Source organism: Erinaceus europaeus, chromosome 10 (assembly GCF_950295315.1).
Source record: "Erinaceus europaeus chromosome 10, mEriEur2.1, whole genome shotgun sequence".
NCBI lineage: Eukaryota > Metazoa > Chordata > Mammalia > Eulipotyphla > Erinaceidae > Erinaceus > Erinaceus europaeus.
In genome coordinates, this window is record NC_080171.1 from 119589908 (window position 1) to 119603314 (window position 13407).

Below are 13407 nucleotides of genomic sequence, written 5' to 3' on the forward strand. Positions count from 1 at the left end.
GAAGAACATCATGAACATTATCTTCCAAACTAGTCTTTCCAGATATGCTGGCCTCTTATGGACTCAATAGATAATCAGTCCCATTATGTTGGACTATAGTAATGCAGCCCTTGAATATCCACTTTTCAGGAAAAGAAAAGTTTGTGACACGTGATGTTGAGGTAATTTTCTCTGTCAAATTCATGCCAGGAAAATTTATCCACTTCAGGTGAGCATCCTTGCAGTAAATGTGGTATCTGCTAGTGGACTTCCCTCTCACGGTCACTGAATAGAAGTAGGTTCTGGGAGTCGGGCGGTAGTGCAGCAGGTTAAGCACACATGGTGCAAAGTGCAAGGACCAGAGTAAGGATTCTGGTTTGAGCCCCCGGCTCCTCACCTGCTAGGGAGTCACTTACAGGCGGTGAAGCATGTCTGCAGATGTCTGTCTTTCTCTCCCCCTCTGTCTTCCCCATCTCTCTCCATTTCTCTCTGTCCTATCCAACAACAACGACATCAATAACAACATCAACAGTAATAACTACAACAATAAAAAAGGGCAAAAAAAGGGAAAATAAATCAATAAATATTTTTAAAAAAGAAGTAGTTCTGATTTTAGCATTAAAGATTTAAATGGCAAAGATAGCAAGTATACTAATTTCAAGATATCATCACTGTGAGATATGCCGTACAAATAACAGATTGAAAAATGACCCTGGGAAAATCAAGAAACATTTAGCTGATAACATGATAAATGCTAATCAAAGCCGAGCAACACTGAACTTGAAAAACTGGTCAAAATGACAAGAATAAAAGAGCCCGTGACAACCTGAGATTTCAGAAGTTAGGCAGAGAGGCCTTATGCAAAACTTGTGGAAAAAGCTACATAGTTTGGTTACTCTGAAACACTTGAATCTATACTTGTAGACGTAACAATAAAAAGCCTAAGGATTTCTATGATAAACTAACTAGTTAGACTTGAAGTTTCCACAAGCTAGAAATGTATAACAGCAATCAATAGCCAAGGAATGTTCTTGTTGGGCATATAATGAAAAAGAGGAACAGTAGGCTGGAGTACAAGTGACACTGCAAAGATGAGGGGGGACCGGGTGGTGGTGTACCTGGTTGGGCGCACATGTTACAATGTGCAAGGACATAGCCCTGGGGGAAAGTTTTGTGAGTGGTCAAACAGTGTTGCAGTGTTGCAGGTGTCTTTTTTCTTTTTTTTGCCTCCAGGGTTTTTTTTTTTTTTTTTGGCTGGGGCTTGGTGCCTGCACTACCAGTCCACTGCTTCTGGAGGTTATTTTTTTTCCCCATTTTGTTGCTCTTATTGCTGCCTCTGATGATGTTGTTGGATAGGACAGAGCAAAATTGAGAGAGAGGAGGGGAGACAGGCTGGGGTGGGGAGAAAGACACCTGCAGACCTGCTTCACCTGCTTCACTTGCGGAGAGACTCCCTTACAGGTGGGGAGCCATGGCTCGAACCGGGATCCTTACACTGGTCCTTGGGTTTCGCACCATGTGTGCTTAACCCGCTGTGTTACCACCCCGCCCCCTCAGGTGTCTCTATCACCATCTTCCTTCTCAATTTCTGGCTGTCTCCATCCAATAAATAAAGATTTAAAAAAGAATGTTTAGAGGCGGGGCCAACTAGGAATACCAAAGGAGACCACCTGGAACCTCAACAAGACAGGACTAGAACGACTTCAGGAACCTACCAAATCACCGATTTCCTGACAGTGCATTTCGTGAACATTTGATGAATGAACAGGAAACGTTGGTGTGAGATCAACAATTTCATTGAAATTTGCACTTGATGTTAGTGATCATGGGTTGAGTTTAACCAGGTTAATGTCTTTGCCCCAAAGATGATGGTCACCCAAACAGAGAGGCAAGAGAGGAGAGAGGGGAGGGGTGGGGGAGAGGGAGACTTTAATAGTCGACCATGGGGGAGCATGAGACAGCAAGGCTGTGAGGAGGGCCAGAGAAAGGTGGCAGGGCTTTTGGTTTGGGTATGACAGGCAACATCCCGAAAAGAGGGGAGGTGGTGAAAATAAAATAAAATAAAATAAAATAAAACAAAATAAATAAACTGTTTAAAAAAATACCCAACTTAGAAAAAAAAGACAAGAAAAAATGAAGGGAATTGGAAAGAGGGCTAATACTGAAGAGGCTAGTAACCAGACATCTGTAACCATAGATGGAACACTGCCTGAACTGGCTAGAAGGAAAGATGCAACATGAATGAAAAAGTGTGGAAAGGAGTTGACATAATAGTAAATAATAGGGAATAACTGGCTGTTCTGGAGAAATAGTTAAGGATTTGAGTTTCTTTTCATCAGGAGGCATGGAATCAAGTGGCCTCCCTTTCATCTCTGCTGTGATGCTCCTGCAATGGAATAACTCCTTTTCTAATGACTCATGATTGTTGAGTCTGTGTAAGTGCTAAAGCTGTCAAAAGAAAATCATGTTCCCAATGTCATGGGCGGTGCACCAATTTCCACTTAATGATCATTCAGCTTACTGCAATGAAAGAAAAAAGTTTACTTCATGGCAAAAGGTACACTCAGTGCTCAGAGGGCAACCTGAGGAGTGCACACCACAGGTTGATCAGATTAGTATACCACCCCAGCACCACAGGAATCTTCCCAAAGGTCTCACAAATTGCACTAATGCATAATGATTCTAAATCTCTTCCAGAGGTTTCTGTGTTTAGTAAGTGAGTACAGTGAATGAACACTTTTTAAAAGAAGATTTTGCTTTTTTCAAACAAAAATTGCTACAAATCCCCCCTAGAATGATTTCACTATCAACTGATACTATGATGGTTTTTCTCTTGGCTCCATGGACTGTGACTTTTATATGCTGTATTGACTAGCAACAAGTTCAACTGACTGTCCTATGAAACTGCAGTACAGACAGAGTGCAATAGAATCAGGCTTTAAATGGTTAATAAAGTTCTACAAAGGAAATACGGAAATAAATCCTATATTGCTTCAATTGTTAATGTAAATATAACCTTGAAATACACTTCTCAAAGCAATACACTATTTTAAATAGAATCTACTCTTATATCACACAATATCTGAATCCCTTTGAAACAAGTAGAAATTTTACTTATAGAGATGAATGAGATTATGACAAGTTCATACTCGAGAGTTATTCAGGCATTCCTTTGCTCATTCCTTGGAAGAATAAATTTATTTTATTCATTTATTGTAAAAATTGCATATTGTAATTTCTTAGCTATACAAATCATCCTGGAATAAGAAATTGTCCCTACACTGTGGCAAGAAAAAAATATGCTCAAAAGCTTTCACAGTACTCTTCAAATCATGTTTACTAAAAATGTAATTATTCTCTCCATATTTATTTGAGAAATTAGTCAATTTACACAAAGTTAGTTGACTTCAAATCATGGACAAACAATACAAAGAATAAAACTGATTTAAAATAGAGAGCTCAAGATAAAAATGTCACCTGCTCCTAGGTAACTAAATTGTAGTGAGCAATTACCTTCAGAAGTGACGCTACCTCCCCACAGACAGATGCTTTTGTTGGTGATCTGCAAAGAACGACTCACTTGCATCTGCATCAAACTCTTTACACAATTCTTCATCACCCCACGTCAAAGCACTTTCTTTTCCTCAGTCGTTTCTCTTAATTAGAGCTAATAAAGATACGGCTTCATGGGCTGACTGAGGTTTTTAGCAAATCCCTTGAATACCCATTAGAGAAATTAATCAGCTTGCTTTTCATTTCCACATGTCTAGAGTCAGCTCATCCCTTTTCTGTTCTTTACCTGACAGGTGCGCCTCTGCTGTGTGCAGGCTTCAGCAGGACCGTCACTGTATTGTCAGTCTGATTCAGAGGGGCCTCGAGTTCATAGACTGGCATAGAGGGTGCTGGGGAAAAATGAATAGGATGCAAAGCTTATTATACCTGGTTTATCTTTTCTATTGTTTTTACTTTCATTTTCAAAAAGCATTAAAAACACAGTACACTAGGGGCCGGGTGGTGGCGCACCTGGTTGAGCACACATATTACAACGCTCAAGGACCCGGGTTTGAGTACCCGGTCCCCACCTGCAGGGGGAAAGCTTTGTGAGTGGTGAAGCAGTGCTGCAGGTGTCTCTCTGTCTCTCTCCCTCTCTATCACCTCCTTCCCTCTCGATTTCTGGCTGTCTCTATCCAATAAATAAAGACAATAAAAACATTAAAAAAAAAAAACAGTACACTAAGTTTAGACTGCAACCACTTTTTAAATCTCTTATTATTTATGTTTGAATAGAGACAGTGAGGAGTCAAGAAGGGAGAGGACAACAGAGACGGAGAGAGAGAGACACCTGTAGTGAAGCTTCCCACCCAGCAGGTGGGTATCAGGGTTGGAACTCGGGACCTTGCACACTATAACATGTGTAAACCCTAGATTCTTTTTAAAAATTTATTTATTTTTATTTATTTATTCCCTCTTGTTGCCCTTGTTGTTTTATTGTTGTTGTTATTGATGTCATTGTTGTTGGACAGAACAGAGAGAAATGGAGACAGGAAGGTGGAGAGAAAGACAGACACCTGCAGACATGCTTCACCGCTTGTGGCTTGTGAAGTGACTCCCCGACAGGTGGGGAGCCGAGGGCTCGAACCGGGATCCTTATGCCGGTCCTTGCACTTCATGCCACCTGCGTTTAACCCGCTGCGCCACCGCCCGACTCCCTGAACACTAGATTCTAAAAGAGACCATGGACCCCACCAAGAACATCAGGGACAGTGCTCAAACAAGGCCAGGTTGACTTCTTTGATCTTGAGTTTAAATTGGAAAGGTACATAAGAGGTGACAGAATATTATGTCAACATTTAGTATTCCCTCAGATGAGTATAACCTGCTTCTACATAATCATGAAGCTATATGTTTAAAACTTACATAATTTTCTGTATGCCAGTTTTTTCTTGAGAATTTTACTGTAAATTTTTGAATTTCACAGCTCTTGCAATCTAAGTCAATTTTCCATGAATCAAAGGTTCACCATGGAATTTGAAAAGGAGTATGGTAGTGGCAAGAGAGACTTGTTGAACTCAGTGACACTTGTGAGCTCTCAGGCAAGGCGGGATAATGAGGAAAAAAAAAAAAACAACTATAAAAACGGAGGTTAAAAAGTCTTAGGCTTGTCTTGTTATTGTTGTTGCTGTGTTTTGTTATTTTTCTTTTACTTTGTTTTTTTAAATTTTCTTTATTTTATTATTTTCCCTTCTGTTGCCCTTGTTGTTTTTTTATCATTGTTGTAGTTATTATTGTTGTTGTCATTGTTAGATAGGACAGAGAGAAATGGAGAGAGGAGGGAAGACAGAGAGGGGGAGAGAAAGATAGACACCTGCAGACCTGCTTCACCTCCTGTGAAGTGACTTCCCTGCAGGTGGAGAGCCGGCTCTTTCTTAGGTCCATAAAAGTAGAAACTGAGGGTCTGTAAACTATCATATTTATTTATTTAAATATTTATTTATTCCCTTTTTGTTGCCCTTGTTGTTTTATTGTTGTTGTTATTGATGTCGTTGGTGTTGGATAGGACAGAGAGAAATGGAGAGAGGAGGGGAAGACAGAGAGGGGAAGAGAAAGAGACACCTGCAGACCTGCTTCACTGCTTGTGAAGCAACTCTCCTGCATGTGAGGTGCTGGGGGCTCAAACCGGGATCCTTACGCTGGTCCTTGCGCTTTGCATGGCCTGCGCTTAACTTGCTGTGCTACCATCTGATACCCTAAATTATCATTTTTAAAATGTAAAAATCAAATGGTTATTTCTGATGATCCTATATAGGCTAACAAAATGTCAGTGATCTTTGCTTTTACGTAGAACTATATTAGTCTTGTTGGGATAACATTGAACATGTTAATGTGAATTTTATGTATTAAAATACAAAAAAATATTTTTGTAGAACATGTAAGACAATAATCTTTGAAATATGTTTTCTAGAGAGAAGACTATGAGAGAGGGATCTTGCAAATATACACAGTTTTTCCTGAAATTCCAGTGAAAATTCAGACAGCAGATACTAACATCTTACTCCGTGTCTCATGACATAAATGTTGGATGAACATTAGAGAGGAAGCCCATGGAAAACGACAATGAAAACACAGATTTTCTGATTTCAAGACCATTGTTCTTTCTACTCACTCATTATATGACCACATTTTCCTAACCTCCTAAGGACATCCTCTTTCCAAATCTCCTAATAGTTTTTATGATATAATGCTTTAACACACTAATTGTGTATTAAATTTCAACGCAAGTGTGCCCTCCTAAATAAAAATTTGCACAAGGAAAATGTATCCTGTAAAGTATAGTTAGTCAAAAATATCCAAACCTTTTTCTCTTCAAACCTACTCTATGCTTTCAGTGTCATAGTTGTGACTATTTCCCTTCTTTCAATTTTAAATAAAACTGCAAAGCTAGGGGCAAGGGGCAATATAACATCAGGTCACACGCAATTTATAACTCCGATGGGTGAAATGAGTTCTTTCTCTTGTCTACCTCTTACTCATCCATCCCTTTCTTCTTCTAGCGTTTGCCCTTCTTCCGTAGCTAGTCAACAGCGTCAGGTTGAGCCTGATGTAAAGTTTCGATCCATCCCCAAGTAAAACAGACAAAGCCAAAACTCAAATACATTACTGCTCAGACCCCAAAGAGAAAATGGAAAAGGAAATATCCATGGAATTGTGTTTATTGCGGTTCCATATCCCATACCAGATGGCAGCTCCATTTCCTCTAGTCTGAAGCACAAAGACATTTTCTGCACAGTTGCACATGCCCAGAAATATTTCTCAAATGATGCCTATTGTTGGATGGTATAATTGAGACTCTAAAAACAAAGAGCTGGAGGCTGTAAGTGTCTCATGTCACCTCTCAGTCTCTTTCTTCAGGATATGAAAATCCTAGTGGTGAAAAGCCCAAGGAAGCCTGATCATTATGGAAACAGATTCCACATAATGCACCATTTCTGTAGAGCACTTAGTCATTCATGGCTCATTACAGAGACTTTTCCAACACTGATGCCCTGAAAACTTGGGAATACATAGGGCATGAGTGGACAGGAGTGAACCTTCTGCTTATATCCAGCTTCTCCAGCAGAAACTATGCCAACTGTGGCTTCCTCTTCTAATGCACTATGATCTCAAGTCCAAATGATAACATATTTGTAGTATTTCATTTACTTCCATGAGCTTGATTTTCAGATTAGTGGGGCTTAATAAAGTAGGGATGGAGAGGGAAAGAACAGGGTAGGGAGAGAACTTTGGGGGCCTGTTACATAATGAAATTGTATGCATATGTCAACAATTGCACTGTAAAGCATTAACCCCCTTCAATTAAAAAAAAACTAATTTTTTTTTTTAAATGTGCAAGTCTGAGCAAGCTTTGCGTACCTGACAATAGAAACAGTGCAGAAAGGAAAAACAGAAGCATCTCTGAGACAAGACATAAGGCACGGAAGTATGATACCTGATATTTTGGTGGTGAATTGATTTGTTGCTGGAGGTCCAAATCCTTTAGCTGTGCTAGCTCGGATGGTGAAGGAGTATGTGGTCCCCGGATACAGTCCAAAAAACAAAAAGTGGGTTTCATTCCCTAATTTTGAAACTCTTCCACTTTGATTTGACAAATCTATTTCTGGGTCAAAAGAACTGACTGCTTTGTAGGTGATCTGAAAGAGAATAAGAATGTGATAAAATATTTGAAGCAGATGGACCGAGACTGCATTTTCATCCAATAAGCCCTTCTGATGTATGCACTGTCAGACACTTTATAAGCTCTCCTCACTTAGACTTTTCAAATCCTGGATCCAGTGCAGGGGGACAGGAACTCAACCAAAACTGCTCAGAGTTATTACTTTTATAGGCAGTGACTTAAAAGCAAGTATATTAGCACAGAAAGAATGAGTTCAGGTTTAAGCTAATGCCTTGAAGTTGTTTGATTTCAAAATGTCATTTTGAGAAAAGAAAAAAAAAAGCAATAAAATTGGCTTGAAATAAGATAGTAAAAACTACAACTAGCTTAAACAGATAAGGAGGTGGCAAAAGTAAGACCTCATCTTTCATCTGGTGGCCAGGCTTTGATTTACACTGAAGAGGAGACTGTCTCCCAGAAGTGAGGGCACTTTTCAGTGTTTACATCAATGCAGGCAGAGCTATCTGACCCACAAAGAAATCCTCAGTACAAGCCAGTAACTTTTGACGTGGTGCTCCAGACAGTTACTTCTACTCCAGTGTAACTCGTGGTCATGTACTGACAGTGCAGTATTCTGCACTGCTTGATATGGGGAACACTAAATTCTGTGGCCAGAGAGTACTGTAAGGTGACAGTCAAGACTGAAAGTTTCATTTCACTTAGTTAAAAATCTACTTCTGTCACGTGTGACTAGGAACTGTCACGCTGGACAGTGCAACTCTAGCTGATTTTGTGATGCTTGCCACATAGTGGGCATTCCAATACGGTTGGATGTGTCTGGAAGGTATGAAAAGAATACATAGGTAGATACCTTGGAAGAGCGCTTTCACATCATTTTAAAAAGAACTTCCCTATAAGTAGTTCATCAGCTATTCAAGAATGTGCATTTTAGTGGTGATTACTAACTTCTACTGGTTGTAATGACATAATTTTTAAATGTGGCATATTCAAAAGTTTTAAATTGCAAAACCGAGCTCTTTTCTTGCTTTTAAATAGGTAAACTTAAGTTATAATTTATGTACATGAACACTAACACTGTTATTATACCAAGTGATAATTGACATTCTTTCTTCTTATATTTACACCATGTCATTATAATTAAGAAGTCCTCCCTGAAAGAATATTTAGCTTGAGTCAACTAAGCTTTGGCAAGAAAACGTTTGCTGTATATATTAATCACTGTGGGGCATGGTGCGCTTAGAGTCAGACTCCTTACCTGTCCTTAACCCTCTAACAGACTTCCTCAGTCGGTGATTCTGGGCTGAGTGAAAAGTCTGTGCCATGAGTATTTCCCCACTGTTATGAAGAGGACTTCAGCAATGTCCCTTGTGCTCAAGCTGAGGCAGCTTGAGGTATCCTCCTCCCAGAGTTTACTGATCAGTCCGTTCACCCTTTCAAAACATATTCATCAAATATCTCTATGTATCAGTTTCTGTACCCTGAGCTGGGTTCTTAGATGGGTGAAGTATATCCCATCTGAGAGTCTTCCCTGTAACAGTCTCCTACTGAGGAAGGAGGAAACAACACAACCATCACGATAGTATCACTCAAACAAGAACCAGATTATCTACCAGGGCTAATCTTGCTCATTTTATTGACGACCCTAAAACTTTAGTAGGGATGCAACTACAAAGTTCAAATACATTAGCTTTGTGTAAGGCCTGGTTACATCTTATTTATTTATTTATTTATTTATTTATTTATTTATTTATTTTATAAAAAGGAAACACTGACAAAACCATAGGATAAGAGGGGTACAACTCCACACAACTCCCACCACCAAAACTCCGTATCCCATCTCCTCTCCTGATAGCTTTCCTATTCATTAACCCTCTGGGAGTATGGACCCAGGGTCATGGTGGGGTGCAGAAGGTGGAAGGTCTGGGAGTATGGACCCAGGGTCATGGTGGGGTGCAGAAGGTGGAAGGTCTGGCTTCTGGAACTGCTTCCCTGCTGGCGCAGCATGTGGATCAGTTCTGGTTTATGATGGTGCAGGGCACTGAATTTGTGACTTCGGAGCCTTAGGCGTAAGAGTTTCTTTGCGTAACCATTATACTATCTACCCACCTGTGGTCACTTTTTTTTCTGAATGTGTTTCATTTTAATATTTTATTTATTATTTATTGGATAGAGAAATCACGAGAGAAGGGGAAGATAGAGAGGGAGAGAAAGATGGAGGGAGGGAGGGAGGGAGGGAGGGAGGGAGAGAGAGAGAGAGAGAGAGAGAGAGAGAGGCCTATAGCATTGATTCACAGATCATGAGGCCTTGCTCATTCAGGTGGGAACCAGGGGCTTAATTCCAGGTCTTTGCTCACTGTGACATGTGTGCTCAACTGAGTGTGAGCAACCACCCAGCCTCCTGGGCGTGTTTCTGAACACCCTGATGAAACAACACATTACAGTCTGTCCTGGTCATAGAGATACAAAGCCACTGTTCCAAAAGACTTATTGGTCTTTTTTGAAGTTGCCTTTGCTCATAAACTTTCACCTTCCTGCAGTGTGAGAGTGTTACCTCTGTCTTATTTTCTCCCAATATATTTAGAGTTATTCACTCCACTAAAATGTGAACTGACTGGACACCGACAGTAACAGCACAATGGTCAGCAAGCAGACACAACCCAATCTTTCAGATGCCTACAGATCTAGATTGGTTTGAAGTAAATTGGGCAGACAGACAGTAGACGTGAATTAACAATTCTGAAACATTAAGTTCAGTGGAAGAAGCAAATAGGGTGCTAAAACAAAGAACGCTATGTAGGGAAATGTGTATGTATATGGTCATTCTGAATAACTGGAGGAGAGGTCAGCTAATTCTTTGAGACTTGAACACTACGATGGAGTCAGCCAGTCACAATTTGGCGAAGAACAATAGAAACAACATTGGGGGAGTCAGGTGGTAGTGCAGCAGGTGAAGCACACGTGGTGCAAAGCGTTAATGAACTGGCGTAAGGATCCCTGTTTGAGCCCCCGGCTCCCCACCTGCAGAGGAGTCACTTCACAGGCGGTGAAGCTGGTCTGTAGGTGTCTGTCTTTCTCTCTCCCTCTCTGTCTTTCCCTCTTCTCTCCATTTCTCTCTGTCCTATCCAACAATGACAACGTCAATAACAACAACTACAACAATAAAACAAGGGCAACAAAAGGGAATAAATAAATAAAATAAATATTAAAAAAACAAACAATATTCATGAAGTAGGAGACTGCACCATGACCACAGTCTGGTGAGCGAGGTGAATGTGACCCCAGGGAGTTGGAAAAGTGGACAAGGATTCTACCCCATGGCATTCTCCAGATGAAAAATATGGATACATACAGTGAGTATTTCTGTATATTGTTAAGTGTGGAAACAAAACCATCTGTTATGAACAGATCACCTTGGTTGCTGGGGTAGTGGCCAACAAAGGTGGTGGAGAGACCACTAGGAGAACTGAGGAGACCACAGATTATTGTGTGGTATCAGTAATAGGCCACAGTGACATGAACTGATGAGGCAGGGAAGAGAGAAATAAATGAGAAGAAATGGATTACTTTAGAGATGAAATGGACAGAAATCAGTAATGGATTTGACTTTGGAGAAAGGATGGAGGGATCATGGTTAAATTTTAATAATTTGGATTTGGGCAGAAGATAACCCCACTTACTAAAATGAGATGAAATAAGTGAACTGTAGATTTACTGAGTTTGAAACACTTATGATAATCAAGTGTAAAGGCCAAGAGGTCTGGGAGGGAAATATATTTGGGGGAGATTAGTATTGAAATATGCTAGTCTAAGAATGGAGACGATCCCTGGGGGAGGGCCCACAGGGAGAACATTTTCTTCAACATAAAAGTCAGAGTCAGAAAAGAGACAGAGGGGAGCACTCTATCATCTACGACATAGGAAAGCTTGTTAAGAAGACAATGTTTTCAAAGATACTGCCGAAAGCTGAACTTTGACTGAGGGGAACAATATCCACCTATGACCTACCAGAGTTTTCATCTTACTTAACCATGAAGGCAACTCAAATCAAACCTAACCACCGTTGAATCCGTTGAGAAGCCTACTTTTTTTACTGTGTCGTAAGAAATCATAGAGTGCTGTCGGGAAAGCTCTTATATATACTCTTCAGTCATGACTCAAATATACCAAAGGGGTTGTAAACTTGCCTATAATTACATATTCATTCTGAGGAGTGACTGATGCTTTATTATTTTGGAACCCACTGTGATCAGTAAATATTTGGCACTCAGTAGGTATTCTCTCAAAAGCTTCCTGGGGAGAGCAGGTGTGTGCATTTACATTAAGTGTTCATGTAAGTTAGGATGTTTGGAAAAAAAAATGCTGGGCCCATGAGTTAGCTCTCCTGGTCGGACATAAACCTTATTACGAGGAAGACCCTTGGTTTGAGTCCCAGAACTACACGGGAGCATTATAACACAAGGAAAAGACCCAGGGCCTGTGGGACAGCAATTCTCTCTCTGTTTCTACCTAAAGGTAAACAAAAAAACCAAAAAAACAATGAAGGGAATAACCTAGTCCCCAAGCAGTGGTATCACACAGATAGGAAGTCCAAATACCACAAAAAAATTAAAAGTCAGTGATTTCTTAGAAGACCTACTGTTATTCTAGGGGCGATGGATTTGTACCTGTCTATAATCAAGGAGTTCAGGAGAAGCTAGATATTGAGTTTGTCACACTGTTAATAACTTAATGGGGGGGGATATCAAGGCCTGGTGGAGGGGCATCTGGTTAAGCACACACATTGCAGTGCACAAGGACCCGGGTTCAAGGCCCTGGTCTCTTCCTGCAGGGGGAAAGCTTCACGAGTGGTGAAGTTGGGCTGCAGATGTCTCTCTGTCTCTTTCTCCTCCTCCCCTCTCAATTTCTGTCTCTATCCAATAATAAAATAAATAAAATATTTAAAAAATAAAATCTTACAGAGAGAGAGAAATCTCTATAGCCCATAAGATATACATACACACTCATTTAGGCAATTCTAAAATTTGTGGATTATTTTCCTATAGGAAATCTATCAAATCATATGTTGTGTAGACATGGACACAAAAATGTTGCAATGCTGTATGAAACTTCATTAAATACACCTAGAGTCCTAGGAGTTTTAATAACAGACTTTTTTTTTTTTTTTGTCAAAGCTCCTTGTGCTTAGGGACAATCTAACTCCAGACTTCTACTCCTTGCGAGAGCTGGTGGTCGATAAACATCGGTTCTACATGAACAGAAATTCTAAGGAGCATGAGCATGTACCTCCACATTCAAACTCAAATGAAGATGTCCTTTTGGTAACTCATTCACTACTGCATATCCAGGACTTAACTTGGTAGCAGGCTATGGTAGGAAGTCTTGGAGTGCGTGGACACTTGCACCATGTTGCAATATCAGGACTGAGTCTCTGTAAGGACACTGAAGATCCGGGTTCTAGGTAACTGTGGAATTTCCAGGTCAAAAGCACACTGATCTCCAGAGAATACAGAGATGGGAGTGTGGGAGTTAGGTTTAGGTGAGATGGAGTCAAATGACTTTTACACTGCATGATTTCTGATTTGTATATAACTGCCTGAAATCTTCCAATTTTCTTCCCCCTGCATTTAAAGTCTCAAACTCTATAGAATGCACACAGTGCTATCTATGTGCAGAGTCAGGTTCAAGGACCTGGGCCCTCCCTGCAGTGGTGAAGTTTCACACTTGGCAAAGCAATGCTGCAGGTATCTTTCTTTCTC

General features: G+C 40.3%; 1 protein-coding gene across 8 annotated transcripts in view; it reads right to left on the reverse strand.

Moving 5' to 3' along the window:
• PTPRM (protein tyrosine phosphatase receptor type M) overlaps positions 1-13407 on the reverse strand; it is a 770521-nt gene that overhangs the window by 319035 nt on the left and 438079 nt on the right. For all 8 annotated transcript variants that reach the window (XM_007517155.3, XM_060200700.1, XM_060200698.1 and 5 more), the window contains exons 10-11: positions 7466-7667; positions 3779-3881 (exon numbers count right to left, since the gene is read on the reverse strand). In XM_007517155.3, the coding sequence (XP_007517217.1) occupies positions 3779-3881; positions 7466-7667 (305 nt within the window). The remainder of the gene's footprint in view (positions 1-3778; positions 3882-7465; positions 7668-13407) is intronic.